This window comes from Pteropus vampyrus, unplaced genomic scaffold (assembly GCF_000151845.1).
Source record: "Pteropus vampyrus isolate Shadow unplaced genomic scaffold, Pvam_2.0 Scaffold125, whole genome shotgun sequence".
In the NCBI taxonomy this organism is placed as follows: Eukaryota; Metazoa; Chordata; class Mammalia; order Chiroptera; family Pteropodidae; genus Pteropus; species Pteropus vampyrus.
The window spans coordinates 540965-556594 of NW_011888906.1; the positions used below are offsets into that span (position 1 = coordinate 540965).

Genomic DNA, 15630 nt, shown 5'->3' on the forward strand with positions numbered 1-15630 from the left:
GCTGTGTGCTGGAAACAGCTGTAGAACAGGCAGTATTCCTGCCCTCCGGTAGCTGCCTGAGGGGCGAGGGAGAGAAGACATTTAAAAAACTAAGAATTCAACGTAATTAATTATCAATGCGCGGTGCCTGTAGGAAGTTTCTCAGAAAGCAGCATTTGAATGGAGTCCTGACAGACTGAAGGAATGGGGCCTCGGCTATGGGGAACAGCGAAAGAAAGGAACCTGGTACAGAAGTTGTAGTGGCCTGCCTTGTGGCAAGGGGTGTCCTGGCCCGGCTGCTCTCCTTACTCTGGCTGCAAAGCTAGCTGCAGCCCTCTGGGGACTCTCTCTCCACCTCAAGGCACTTCATCTCTATGCATGTTTTTTGAGCTTCTGCGTAAGCTTTTTTTGCTTAAAGGATCAGCCCACAAAGACAAGTTAAAGGAGTGGATTAAACCACTGATTCCTAAGCCTGGATGGCAGAACTCTGGGGTGCTTGTTTAAAAACACTCATTCCTGACTCCAGCCCTCCCCGCCTCCCCCCTCACATCTGCAAAGCAGATGAAAAGTAGCTTTTCTTAAATCACCCTCAAGGTGATTCCAATACAGCCAGCTGCCTTTAAGAGCACCCAGATTTGGGTGGTCACAGCACAAATGGAGGTACTGTGAGTTGGGGAAAGGTCCATGCTTTCACTTCTCTCCCCTCTTTTGCTTCTATCTTTCACAGCCGAAAAGACATTAAAATTAAAGCACTTGTGTCGCCTTCTTCAAACGCCCTGCTCTGATTCTCATGACCTTCATCAGCTTCCTGGTGCCCCTCCCACTCCCATTTGCTACAGTGATTCCTCCCCTGTCTTTCCTCTGGCACACTGATTAAAAAAAAAAAAACAAAAAACTGACAGGCAACAGCCTTTCAGACAGTGCCCTGTTTTATGATAGAGACAGGCTTTCAGGCACCCAGTCAATTCTGCCATATCGATCATAGAATTCACCTTGGCATTTTCCCTACCCCTTCCCCAGGGACCTTGAGTGGGGGCAAGTCACATGCTCTTTTCCTGACTTAGGCATGGGTCAGGCAACTGGAAGAGACAACAGAAAATCCCGATAGCCCATTATCACAGCTGGCACTGGTGGTGCACTCAGGCTTCCCGCTCTTGTGCAGTCCCCCTCAGCTGTGCATTTCTATCAGATGAGAAGACAAAACAGTAAGCTGCCAAGTTTTCTGTGGACCTGGGTGAGTGTGTAGAATATGTTGGGGTGGGAGGGGGTGTTTTTCTGCTGTTCTCAGAATTGTAAGCCAAAATGGGAGGTGCAGCTGGGGGCTAAATGCCCACACAGCTGCTAGTAAACGCCCAAGACTGCTTTCTCAACAAAAACACTCGTCCCTACTTCGCTTGACCCAGGTCGCTGTGATCTGTTTCTGCTGCCTACAGCAGTGAGGTGGAAAAGTGCAGAGCTCTCCTGTAGCACAGGTAGCTGAAGAGGCAGCTGCGGGATGGAGGAATGAAAGCATGTGAGCAAGGAAAAAGGGCCTCAGGCTGACGGATTCTCTTTAGGCCTTTCACCTGTCTGTGCTGGTTGCCTGTAACCAGGCTGTCTGGACCAGATCCCAGCCCTTGTAATTGTGACCTTGAGTAAGTTACTGAACCTCTCTGGTCAAGGCCTCTGTTTCTTCAGCAATTCAGATAAAATTGGAGATCATCACAGAACCTGTCTCATAGGCTGTTGAAGATTAAATGAGAAATGAGATGGAAAATGTTCAGAACTAGCACCTGGTATGTTTCGTGTTCAACGAGTGTTTGCTTTTAGGATTATGAAGATGATGATTCAGCTATCTGTTCTGTACCTCTGTTTGGAAAGACCCAGCAAGGCAGAGTAAGAATAGCAGTAGGGCCCTGAAGCCCAGAGAACTGAGCTTGAAACCCGGCTTTGTACTCAGGCTGTGTAACTTAGGCAAGTTCTTTCGTCTCTCCTTTGGGGATACTGTTCAATACCCTTCCAGGCTTGTATGTAGATTAAATATAATGCAAGTGAGTTGGGGGGCATGATAGCCTGGTATCCAGATGCTTAGTTTCCCTTCCTTCATTGCACCCAGCTGTTGAGCTTCATCTCTCCTTGAGGATCCCCTGCAATTCTAGCCAGGATTCAGCTCAGCCAGTGTCTGCTGATGCCTGCTGTTATATATGTGCTCGGTTTACTGGGGGGACTATAGTGGTAAAAAGGGGTAAATGAGAACCCCAGGGGCAGGTTCCTTCCAGGCAGAACTGGAGAAGGGAGAGAAGGGCCACAAGAAGGCTCTGGCTCTGTCCTTCCCAGGAATTTTCCCAGACTGACAGGGCCTGGGTCCAAGTGCTGTCCTTGGATCACTCATGGAATGAATTCAGCTACAGCCTGCTGGGCAGAGACCGATGCTTACTCCAAGCACCAGCTCCTGTCATAGGTGGCTATCCTTTTGGCTAGGTAGAGATGGCCCTTGGGAAGATGGTACCCAAGGACTTGCCTGGGTATGGGCCAAGAAAGGTGATAGGCGGGGTAGAAACTGATACAGGAGCCCTGAGGAGAGCTGAACCTTTGCTCCATTCAGCAAACATTAGAGGAATATCTTGAGGAACATTGAACATTACTGCAGCCCACACAGTTCCCAACATCCCAGCACATGGGAGGTGAAGGAGAGGGGGTCCTGTCTTTTCTTCCTCCTATAGCAGCCAGTTGTATGCTCTGTAAGTATCTCTTGATAAACGGAGAGGAGAAAAGAGACAGGGCCAGGAAAAGGACAAGGACCTAGAGTGTCAGAATTTAGGTCAAGATACTGTTTAGGCCTTTAGTGTTTTACCATGGTGTCCGGCCTAGTGAGATTAGCCCTGCCTGCTGTTAGTTCCTTAAACCAAACCCTTTCCTGCCTCAGGACTTTGGCATTTACTGTTTCCTCTGTCTAGAACATTCTTCCCTCAGCTTTCCGAGTGGCTGGTTGGCTTATCCTTTAGGTCTCAGCGTTCTCAGACCCCTTGTCTACAAGGCCTCTCTTATCTTTATATACTACCCTTTTGTGCCATTCTCCAGAACTAGGTGGACTGGAAGCTCCACAGGGCAGAGTGCACGTCTGTTTAATTCACAGAGGTATCACCAGCACCAAGAACTGAGCCCGGCATATAGGTAATCGCTCAATATTATTTGAGTGAGCGTGAAGCCTTGAAAAGGGGAGTGTAACAGGAAAGTGAGAAGTTCTACTTGACTGTTCTGGTGAATAAAACAAGCTGGGTTTGGAGACCCTGTGACAGCTTGCGAGAAAGATTCAGAGGAGGGGCTCCTGCTCCTCCAGATCCAGGGGCCCAGGCTTGGTGATCCCTGGCTGGAGGTGGAATCCTGCCTGACTTCTCCAGGCTGAGCTTTATATGTTCATTAGTAAAATGGGAGTTGATCAAACTCAGTGCTGACATAACTATTAGAAGAAAATTGTGTAGCTGTACAGTGCTCAGTGAATGGCAGCTATTGGTAATCTCTTTTCATCAGAGGCATCTAGAGAGACACCCGGACTGTGGATACCTACTAGGCCCACCCATGCCCCCACCTGGTTTCTAATGTTTCTTCTCTCCTGCTACTTCTGAGCTGGCTGAGTAGTTATGAGGCAGCGTTGGTGGCCCTTTTTATGGAGGGCGAGAGGGAGAAGGACTTGTAAAAAGTGATAGGGCATTCCGTTTGCCTATTTAAAGGAAGAGTTAATGTTTTAAAACATGTTTTGTATTTATGAGCTTAACCAGCCATGCAGCCAAGGAGCTGTTTTCTAGTCTAATCCATAACCTTTTAAATAATGCTCAGGCGGGCTATGGTAGGATCAGTCTTGCCACATCTCTAGGCCATCAAGAGTAAATGAAAGAAAAGTGGGTATGGGTGGTTGATCTTATAGATGGTCAAGGATGCCTGCTGCTCTTGGGTATGCAGAAACTATTCACACTCTTCCTGAACAGCTGTCTGCCCTCATGGTATCATTCGTTCATGTATGAGGAGAAACTGCCAGGCTGTCCATCCACCATAGGTGAACAGAGAGGTGTTTTGACTCCCTTTCCTCTGCTCTGGCCCTATTTCTAATACTTTAGATCAGCCAACACTTAGAGTAGGCATTCTCCAGGTGGAGAAAGAGGGCATTCCCTGAGAAAGGAATGTGATGTGCAAAAGGCACGAAGCTTATTTACTTATTTATTTTTTAAAGCACAGGGCCTTTAAAAAAGGCTGGTGAGCAGTTTGCACATGCTGTAGAATACAGGGCTGGAAATATAGACCATGATAGGGAAGGGCTTAACACTCAGGCTCAGGTGTCTGGACTGGAGACATGGCATTAGGAGACATGGCAGGAATGAATCGTTGCATTTTAGAAAAAGAAGTGACAACCAGTGAAGAGGCTGAATTGGAGAGCCATGAAGCTGGGGCTGTTCAAAAGAATCCAGACAGATATGGGTCAGTGTGCTAGAATGTCTTGGTTTTGCAGCATGATACTTAACAGTAAAAATTTCATGCCTCATGCATAGGTCCAAAAAGATTGATCTAAACAATCAATTAGACGGGCATGGGGTCAAGGTTAAATGGTAGTTTACCTAGGAGCATGTAGGAAATAAGATTTAAGGATGTTGGCTGAAGGCGCACATTCAGCTGGAGCCACTGATCCTGGTTTTCCTTGGAAACAATCATTTTCTTCTACTCGACAATCTCTTGGAGTCTTTGCGGCCTGCACCAAGACTCTGCTCTAGAAACTTAGGAGTGAATCACCCTTGGCACCAGGTCCTCTCATTTCCAGTTTGCCAAACAGACCAAACATTTGTTATTTTGTCATCTCCCTTAATGTAACTTGAACTACTAACCCTTCTCCCTGCTTCCATTCTATTCTCCACTAATCAGGTTGCTCCTTTGCTTAAAACCCTCCTGTGGCTCCCCATTGCCCTTAGGATAAAGAATGAAATTCCTACTATGACGTAACCTCTAGTTACCACTGAGCTCCAGCCATACAGGCCTGCCTTCCCTGCAGTCTGGTTCCACCTGCCACAGGGTCCTTTCAGAGATTGATCCCCCTAAATCGAATGTTCCTCTCCCTTCCCACTTCCCACCTAACCTGCTGCTCAGCCTTCAGATCTCTGTGAGCCATTTCCTCGGAATACCGGCCCGAGCCCACAAAGACTAGATTGGGTCTTCCCATTGTCGTCTCCAGCAGCACCGTTGCACCTTCCCTTCATTGGCTGAATCACAGTTGCAATTTTATATTCATTTGTATGATTTCTTCTTTAACTCTCTCTTCCCAGCATGAACCTCTCTGAGGATTGGGATTTTGTCTGTGTTTGCTGCTATATTCTGGGGCTGGGAACATAAGTGCTTCATAGCTGGTTTTGATTGAGTGTACTGATGATGGTCTCCTACACTCATTCCAGATATGTAACTGGTTCATCAACGCCCGACGGCGACTTCTCCCAGACATGCTTCGGAAGGACGGCCAAGACCCCAACCAGTACACCATTTCCCGCCGCGGGGGTAAGGCCTCAGATGTGGCCCTCCCCCGTGGCAGCAGCCCCTCAGTGCTGGCAGTGTCTGTACCGGCCCCAGCCAGTGTGCTCTCCTTGTCCATGTGCTCCATGCCACTCCACTCAGGCCAGGGAGAGAAGCCAGCAGCCCCCTTCCCACAAGGGGAGCTGGAGCCTTCCAAGCCCTTGGTGACCCCGGGTAGCACACTCACGCTGCTGACCAGGGCCGAAGCTGGAAGCCCCACAGGTGGACTCTTCAACACACCGCCGCCCACACCCCCAGAGCAGGACAAGGAGGACTTCAGCAGCTTCCAGCTGCTGGTCGAGGTGGCGCTACAGAGGGCTGCTGAGATGGAGCTCCAGAAGCAGCAGGACCCGTCACCCCCGTTACTGCACACTCCCATCCCCTTAGTGTCTGAAAACCCCAAGTAGGCATCGGCCAACAGGGGTGCTCGAGGCTCGAGCCAGCTGTCCTGGGTTTCTGTTTTGGTTCCCTTTCATACAGAGGGTTTTCTCTGGATCACTGCCAAACATCAGGATCATCTCCTCTGTTCAAGAGGTCTTCAGCAGGAAGATGCCAGCTGGTGTCACTACACTGTGATGGGGACCTCTCTGCTGACCGCCGTTTCTCCAGGCCTCCTCAGTAATGAGACCAAGAGAGTGGAGACAGGCATGGTGCTGCTGCTACTTCTCCAGAGAATCCGCAGGACACCTTTGTTCCAGGCTGCCTTCCTGGGCTGGGCACAGGAAACCTGCCAAGTTCAGACCTACGCTGGGTCCAAGTTGCCCCTGAGCCAGCCTCTTTTTGTTAAGCCAAGTGTGAACATTCCAAGTTCATAAGTGTGAACAAAAGAAAAGAGGAACCCAGCAGATGTAACAGAACCAACTCCAGTTGAATGTTTAGGTTTTTGCTAAACTTTGTGTTTATTTTTCCCTTTTTGCTGTGGTTTGCGTTAATGAGGGTAGTGAGCCCAGTTGTGGGGAATAAGAGTGCACCGTGTGATGGAGTCTAATGAACTGAGAATGATCCACCACTACAACTGGTGATTGTTTTACAAAGAAGGAGTATTTTTATTTTTGAGACCAGCCGAATCTCTGCAAAATTCCAAATGGTTGTTTTATTGTTGGTTTGGTTTACCCCGCCTCCCCCCCGCCCCCAAAAAAGGAAAAACTTATGGGCTTTGACTTTTCTGCATCAGGCACAGAAAGGGATAAAGCTACAGCCAGAGAGAGGGTCCAACAGAGAATCTGACCAAACCTAGGCACAGAGCAGAGAAGGATGATAAAACCAGAGAGGTGTTTTTTCTATTTTTGTTTTTACTGTATTTCGGGGGGTGGGAGAAGTAAGCTAGACTGAGGCAGTGGGTTTTTTTTTTTCCCCCTCTTATAATGTTTTCCCTTTTATCCTTGAAAGCTTTGCCCTGCAGCCTGAGTTTTAGATTCCTTTAGTAACTTGGATTAGTGGGGCCAGAGTGTCAGAAGCTCTGGGTACCTCTTACTTGGAGAGAAGTGAGCCATCTACTGGCAGCTTTTCCCACAATGGTGGCAGGAAGCTATTCCTGGAAGAAGCAGGGAATAGTGCCCCCAGCTGGCTGAGGAACTGCCTTCCAGAGAAGGCTGGGCTGGAAATTAGGAAGCCTGGTCACAGTGTCTTTGTGTTGCACCTTTAAATTGGAGTTGCAGAGGCCCCTGCCCTGAACTTCACAGTGAAACAGATCACAATTGGTCTTATTCTCCCTCCCCATTTTTTATTTGCTATTTCATTGCTGACAGCAACATACCCCATCTTTATATATCCTAAGAAACACTAATCCTAGGTTATTATTAGCTGGAATATTTTTGTTCTGAATAACATTGTTACTGGGCCAAAAAACAGGTCAGGAACCCCAGCCTGTAGTTTCCTGAACTTGCCAGGTCAGGCACAAGGGGGAGAGTTACTGGGTGTTGGCTGACTTGTGTGGCGTTGGCCTGGAGAAAAGGCAGCAGTGTGTGTTCTGTCCTTCCTGGGATGATCTTTGAAGTCTTCAGGAAGACACCCTCAATTCTGAGTGGCTTGGCCCACCCATGGCTGTGGGAGTGGGATTGGTTATTTAAGGAGAGGGAGCTTTGCTCTGAGTAGGCAGGTTTCCTAGACTCTTGCCTCCAGCCTCCCCCTGTGCCCTCCTTGGATACCCTAGGGTGGGGGGTTGGTGATCAGGGATCCTCACCCTCCTGAGGCCCAGCTAGGGAAGAATGAACATGGCAGCTTCAAGAGTAGTTGAAGTTGCTTTTTGCCCAGCCTCTTCCACCCCGCCCATGTCTGTGAGCCCAGGTCTGGTGTGACTGTTGCAAGATGCTTGTAGCAGAGGACTCTGGAAGTATATTGGGCTGGGGTGGGACTTTTTCTTCCCACAGTGCACTGAGCAGTGGAGGTGGTGAGGGGGGCAGGAGCCATGCTGCTGAATTCTGGTTGGCATTCCCCCCTTGTGCAAGATAGGGAGGCTGTGGGTGGGGCAGCCTCTGCTTGATTTGGTTGTGAGATAAACCTGGAGAAGCACAGTTATCCCGTTGAATAATTTGAGCAAAAAACTACTGTAAATAACTTGTTGTCTTTTGTCAAATAAAGTTGTTTTGGGTTTTGTTTGTTTTGTTTTGAAAAACAGAAACAGGTTGATCCACTGTGACTTGGCCTAGCCTGGAGATGGGGCAGTTACAGAGGCCTTACTCTGCCTTAACTGTTCTCACCTTCCCTCCAGTAGCTACTTCTAAGGGATGTATACTCTATCCTTACTTGCTGGGCCTCACCTCTGTTCCGTATCCCATTGATCACAGTGTACAGGAGGCATATGCATCCCAAGCTGGTAACCCCACCACCACCCCCAATTAGGAAAGAGCATGGCTGCAGTTATGAAGCCAGCACAAAAGCAGAGATGAAAGGGATGTTCTAGTCATATGAAACTAGTAACACCTCTGGACTTCACTAATACATTAGCTAGTAAATTCCCCTTTTTGTTTAAGCTAGCTGCGGGTTGCATTTCTGTTATGATGAAATTGACTATACAGTGTAATTGCAGCCCAAACCACAAAATCAAGGTCTGCAACAGTAAACAGTCTTACTAGGGTCTTATGGTCTGTGCAGTGTTCATTATCTCTTAATTTTTCTACACAGTCACAAAAGAAGTGAGATGCCCTTGTTACTTGCCTGAGCTTGGCCAATATTAAGTGGAGCTAGGATGTGAATTCAAGTCTGTCTTGCTTTAAGGTCACTCAGAACTACCCAGACATTGAACCTAGTGATGAGCAGTTCACAGCCCACTGGCATCCAGCTAACATGGTTTGGGCTAAGCACTAGAAGTTTCTGCTGAACCAAACTGGCTTCTTGATTTCTCCCCAGCACACCTGGAGAGAGGATATCAAATCTCCCACAGGTCACTTGCCTTTAGGAATTCAGAGACAGCCTCCCTGCTCAAGTTCCCCAGATTAAAGAACTCCAACTTGGCCATTCACCCAAAGTCCTGGTTTTCCCACTTCCCTCTGTCAGTATTCCTCAAATTGGACACTTGCCTTGGGGCTTGGCAGAATAAGAACATGCTGGAAAGGCTACTCAAAATCGGTTTAATACCCAAAGAACAAACCAAAAGTATCTTCTGCATCAAGTTTCAAATTGAAGAGCTCAGGTGAGCAAACACTCTAGTTAGTGAAAGCTGACAGGGACAATGTGGCAAGGGCCCCTCCTCAGAAGCTAAGAATGTTATCAAGACATCTACCTTTCCAGGAACAGTCTCTTAAAGAAGTAAATGCATTTCTGCTCCCTGGCTTGAGTATTTGCTATTGGGTTGGCTATGTATTATCAGAGCCCCTCTCTGTGCCCCCACTCTTAACATAGGGGCCATGGTGATGCTTTTAGTCCTTGGGTATCAATGTACTTAGACCTTGTGTCCAACAGTAAGAAAGGAAAGAAAAAGTGATGGAGGGGTGTTAGGTGAGGTGTGCCTTGAGACTGATGGTCAAGGAAGGCAGCCTCCTTTCCACTTTTGGAAGTGGTAATTTTTCCATGGACCCAATTCAGCCCCATGAATAAGAATCTCTAGGGTGGGAATCAGGACTCTGGATTTTAAAAGTACACTCTAGTTTGGAAGCTGACAATGAGAAAGCTCCCAGAAGGCAAGGGCCAGGTCTGCCATGGTGTGGCTGTGACCTTACTATGTTATCCACTGGAGCCATGGAGAATAAAGTCTGGAACTCAAAAGGGATGTGGAAATAGTCATCACTGCTATCAATGTTACTAGTTTCTAAAGCACTTATCTAACCCTGGGTTCAAATTCTGGTTTTGTTACTTCATTGGCTGTTGTGACCACAGGCAAGTCAGTTCACCACTCCAAACACCAGTTTCCTTGTAAATAAAATGGTAATACTCATCTCTTAGAAGGATGAAATGAGACAATCCATTTCACTTCTATTTTCTATTGTTATCTGGCCTCTCAGCACAAGGCTAGAGGTAAAACAGAACAGTTAAAATAACTGGCCCCATAACACACAGCTTTTAAGTGGCAGAACTAGGACTAATGACTCAGAGAAGTAGTTCTCCAGCCTTAATATAAATCAAGATCATCAGGAGAGCTTATGAAAATGCAAATTCTAAAACACCACTCCCAGAGAGTCCAAGAATCTGTACTCTTCACTGCTGCCACAGGAGATTCCCCTACTGTTGCTCCAGGACCCAATCATTTATCATCAGGACACTGATTTCCTGCCAGAAGACTGCGGAGGTAAAAAGACAAGCACCTCATCTTTCAAAGTTACAAGATAAGAGGAAGAATAGTACCACCAACTAGTCCCCTCAAATCAACTGACTTCCCCTTAGCCCCCAGGAGTCTGTGGTGGCCTGAAAGTCAACTGTTGCTTCCTAAGACTGTCATTTTAATTACATAAGCAATCCACATTCACTATAGAAAATTTAAAGGTCGAAAGAGAGGACTTCAGTATAGTGGTTAAGAGTCAAGCCAGCTTTTGGAGGAAAATAAATACATGTAAAACATTTAGCAAAGCTGGCAACTAGTAAGGGCTCAATAAATGCTAGTAAAACATTTATTTTAAGCAAAAAGAAAAGATCAGGATACAAACTCAGACCTCTATTTAACACAAAGTGCTCTTGCCATGGCTCATGGTTTTTCCCCCAAGGATTCCTGATTTCTGTGATTCCATCTATGTTTGGGGCCGCGGCCTTACCTCTCAGAGCACACTTTCCTCTCCAAACTCTACTACAAGTAGCTGGCAGTAGAATAGAGGTATTCAGCTGGGAGGATGTACGGGCATACCCGTTTCATTAAACTTCGCTTTACTGTGCTTTACAGATGCTACATTTTTTACAAATTGAAGGCAAGACCCTCCACCAAAAAGATTATGACTCACTTTATGGTGGTGGTCTGGAACCAACCCCATAAGATCTCCAAGGTATATCTGTACTCACTCCCAATGCTGACATCATGTGTTTAGTGGTGCTAAAAAGCCCCAACCTCACAAAGGCAAATGTGTCCTACTTCCAAATTCATCTCTCCCACTTCCAAATCTGACTTCATCAAGTTCTTTTCCATATTAGACCACCCAGGATGTTTATTTTAACCAGATGGATGCACTGAGATTCAGCCAGATTTCCCACTTCTTAAGATAAGGAAAGCCTTGGTTGAAAGCAGAGAAAGAACAAAGCTCAGTACCATGGATACCTTCTAGGCAGGGGCTCTCCATCATATCCTCCCAGCGTGGCTTTTTCTGCTCCTAGAAAGCTAAGAGGGCAATACAGCTCAGGTTTCAAATGCCTATTAAACCTCTAACTTGCTGTGTGACCTTGGGCTGGACTGCAGGATCTGAGGACCCTTCCAAATACAACTTTCCATGACACCCTCCTCTCCGAGTTAAAGTCAGAGCTTCACAATATAATACAATATGACATATAAAGAATTAACTCTTTTGGGGGAGTGGATAAAGATCGTATCTGCTGATGATATAATCACAGATGTAGTAATCTTTAAAGATTCCACAAAAAACTACTAATAAGTAGATTCAGCAAAGTTGCAGGATACAAAATTAGCACCCTCAAATCAGTTGTGTTTCAATACAATAACAATGAACAGTCCAAAACAGAAATTAAGGAAATAACATTTACAATAGCATCAAAAAGAATAAAATACTTAACTCTATCAAAATCCCAATGACTTTTTTTTTTTTGCAGAAATAGGAAAACACATCATAAAATTCATATGGAATCTTAAGATACCCCAATAACCAAAAATATGTTGAAAAAGGAGAATGAAGTTGGAGGATTCACACTTCTTGATTTCAAAACATAATCCAAAGCTACGGTGACCAAAAACTGTGTGGTATTGGCATAAAGACAGACAAATAGACTAATGGAATAGAAGAGCCCTGAAATGAACCCTCACGCTTATGGTCAAATTGAAATAACATACAAATCATACTGACCAGCTTAAAACTGGTTCTGTTCCCTTAAAGCAGATCTGTGATTAATACAATCCTTGAGCTGTTTTACAGAGAGAGCACAGAACATGTGCCATGCCACCTCCAGCTGCACTCAGAACAAGCCTCACCCCTTCCCACAGAACCAAAGGATGGGGACATAACGGGAACTTGAATACAGGATCCCTTTCAGAAGCAAAGGGCCCGTTGTCCACGAAGATTCAGTGCTGAAGCCCCTTACCATAAACACCAAATCCCAAGCCTCCAATTAAAACTTGTCCCTAACGCCTTAAGAACTGCCCCATACCCTGGATAAGGGAGAATGATGTGGTCTCTGATCTCCTTGTCTAGCTGCCTGACAATGAAATCTTTTCTTTGTGAAAAAACTGTTGCCTCAGACTTCAGCTTTTCTGTGTCCCATGGGCAACAGACCCACCAACTTGGTCCAGTAACAAAATGATTTTCAACAAGGGTGCTAAGACCATTCAATGGGGAAAGAAAAGTCTTTTTAACAAATGGTGGTAGGAAAACTGGATATCCACACATAAAAGAATAAAGTTGGACCCTTAGCTAAAACCATATAAAAAAGGGTTAAGAAGTACAAATTGCTAGTAATAAAAATAGTTATGGGGATATAAAGTACAGCATGGGGAATACAGTCAGTAATATTGTAATAACTATGTATGGTGCCAGATGGAGACTAGACTTTTCATAGTGATCACTTCATAAGGTATATAAATGTCTAATCGTTATGTTGTACACCTGAAACTAATATAATATTGTATGTCAACTATAACTGAAAAATAAATTTAAAAAATTAACTCAAAATGGATCAAGACCTAAACATAGGAGATAAAATTATAAAACTCAGAGAAGAAAACAAGGGAAAACCTTGATGACACTGGATTTGGCAATGATTTCTTGGATATGACACCAAAGGCACAGGCAACTACAAAAAATTACGCAAACTGAACCTCACCAAAATTATTATATCCAGAATACATACAGAACTCCTAAGACTCAACAACAAAACACCAAACAACCAGATTCAAAACTGGGCGAAGGTCTAGAACAGACATTTCTCCAAAGATATACAAATGGGCAACAAGCACATGAAACCACGATGAGATACCACTTCACAGTACCTATTATTAAAACAAACAAACAAACAAAAAAGAAAACAAGTGTTGGCAAGGATGTGGAGAAATTGGAACTTTTGTGCACTTTTAGGAATTTAAATGGTGTAGCCACTATAGAAAATAGTACGGTGGTTCCTCAAAAAATAAAAAATAGAATTATCATATGACCCAGCAATTCCACCCTGGGTATATACCGAAAGAACTGAAAGCAGGCACATGAACGGATATTTGTACACCAATGTACACAGACACACTATTCACAATATCAAAAAGGTGGAAGCACCCCAAGGGTCCCTCAATAGATGAATGGATAAACAAAATGTGGTATATACATGCAATGGTCATTTAACAAACATTTAACAAAGTTATTATTCAGCCTTAAAAAAGGACATTCTGACACATACTACAATATGGATATTTAAGAGGGTATACTAAGCGAAATAAGCCAATCAGAAAAGGACAAATACTGTGTGATTCCACTCTCGTGAGGTACTTAGTCAAATTAACACAGAAAGTAGAATGGTAGTTGCCAGGGGCTGGGGGGTAGGGAGAATGGGTAGTGAATAGTTTAATAGGTATGGAGTTTCATTTTTATAAGATGAACGATTCTGAAAAAGGATGGTGGGGATGGCTGCAAAACAAAGTCAATGTATTTCGCTGTGCCACCGAACACTTAAAAATGGTAAATATTGTTATGCATATTTTATAGCAACTTAAAAAATATTTTTAAGTTTTAAGAAAGAATTAACTCCATTTTATTCCAATTTTCTTCATCTTTGGTGCCCCCATCAAATCTGTCTTTAGTCTCCCACTCTGATTCAGTCCTCCAAATAGCAGCCAGAATGATCCTGCTTAAGATGTAAACCTGAAAAGTGAAGGCCCCTGCTCAAATCCTTTCTGTGCCTTCCTCCTCCACCCTTGGGATAAAAACAAATTCTCCAGCATGACCCTCTCTTTCCTTCCCCAATTTGTGGCTTTATTCCTTATCTTCAGCCCACAAGGTTTCACCTCCTGAAATGCTCTCTCCCTTTCCCCTCCTTTTTCTCTGTCTTAACTCCTACTCTTCCTTCAGAGCTGTCTTCCCCAACATCTCAGATCAAATTCTCCATTACAAATCTTTACCGCTAGACCCAGCAGACTGAAAACTTACCTTTTCTGTCTTTGACCATGGGCTAGATACTCTTCCAACATTCTTTGAGAGAATGATCAGTTTGTCTCCAGTGCAGCATGCTACCAGGGAACCTGGAGAAGAGGTTTTATACTGATGGTACACTTCTAAACAGGATTGAGCTTCACTGTAGTTAGCATATGGGAGGGAAACTGGTTCAGAAAAGAGGCAGGGCCCAAACAAACAAGATCCACGTGAAAGTAAAGACTAAAGATGTGCACCCGTGTCACATATATGGCCCTCTCATCAGGTCCAGACAAAGTAATGTCTGTTGCAGTGTTTATCACCTCTGGGGGCCAGCTGCACTTACTGAAACAGGATCTTTGGGTTGAATTGTGGTGGAAAACACCAATATAGTATTCTGAAAAAGCTCTCTAGGAGATTCTGTTGTTCACCTAAGGTGGAGAACTACAGGTGAACACTGACAGGTATGCAAAGGATGTTCTTTGTTATTCTTTAAGACTTAAAGCTTAAGGTTAAAAGTACAGATTTTGGAGTCAGACAAACTCAGGTACTAGTTGAGTGATTCCGGGCAAGTTACTCTAACCCAACGCACAGAGAAGTGATGTCCCTTGGTCTCAACATACTGCATAGCACAGTGCCCATGACACCACCTGGAGAGCTTATTAAAACGCCGATTATGGGCCCCGCCCCTATAACATCTAAGAAGCATTTACACCTCTAAACAAGTTTCTAGGTGATGTAGGTGCTGCTGGTCCACAAACACATTTTGTGAACCACTGACCTAGCACATAGTGAGGACACAACAGATGAACATTCAGCCATTCTGATACCTAATACAATATTTTCTCTACTTTTCCCCCGTGAGGAGTCCTCAGCTGGTTCCAACTTGCTATATAGCCTTAGAAAATCATTTCCCTTCTTTGGGTTTCAGGGCTCATTTGACAGAAGAGCAGGGCAGGATGAGACACTAACTTATTACAGAAAAGAGTTAACATCCTGAACAGGTCCTACGGAACTTGCAGACTTAAGAGAGAAAATGAGCAAGGGCTAAATCCTGAGAGGCAGCCTGGAGTTCCCGGGGAGCAACGGCTTGAAAGGACGCCTCGAAAGGACGCCTCGAGAAAACCAGGGTCGCGTTTTGCCTCGCTGCTCTAGGGGACAAGCTGGGGCGAACTGGGTGACGCTCATGTCCAACCTCCGCTTTCGTTTCAGACACCGTTCTTCAGTCTCCACAGCACCCCCTCGTGCTCGTATTGTCGTCCCCACCAAGATTGTCCCTTCCCTCTCACCCTACGGCGAGCCTGGCAGAAGCTTGCCGTCACTTCCTCCATGCGTATAGCGCTTGCGCCGAAGCGACGGCTACTTTTCTACATGGACGGCCGCGCGGCCGCCGATTGGCTGCGTGGGCACGTCAGCGGGAGGA

The 15630-nt window shown here is 45.4% G+C and overlaps 1 protein-coding gene and 1 long non-coding RNA gene across 9 annotated transcripts in view; one reads left to right on the forward strand and one right to left on the reverse strand.

The window, feature by feature from the left end:
* TGIF2 (TGFB induced factor homeobox 2) overlaps positions 1–8103 on the forward strand; it is a 21722-nt gene extending 13619 nt beyond the window's left edge. For all 6 annotated transcript variants that reach the window (XM_011366575.2, XM_011366573.2, XM_011366577.2 and 3 more), the window contains exon 3: positions 5394–8103. In XM_011366575.2, the coding sequence (XP_011364877.1) occupies positions 5394–5915 (522 nt within the window). In that variant the 3' untranslated portion in view covers positions 5916–8103. The remainder of the gene's footprint in view (positions 1–5393) is intronic.
* LOC111743945 overlaps positions 1–15490 on the reverse strand; it is a 24756-nt gene extending 9266 nt beyond the window's left edge. For all 3 annotated transcript variants that reach the window (XR_002781933.1, XR_002781934.1, XR_002781932.1), the window contains exons 1-2: positions 15403–15490; positions 14226–14317 (exon numbers count right to left, since the gene is read on the reverse strand). This is a non-coding gene — a long non-coding RNA (uncharacterized LOC111743945). The remainder of the gene's footprint in view (positions 1–14225; positions 14318–15402) is intronic.
* Between the last annotated feature and the right edge of the window lie 140 nt (positions 15491–15630).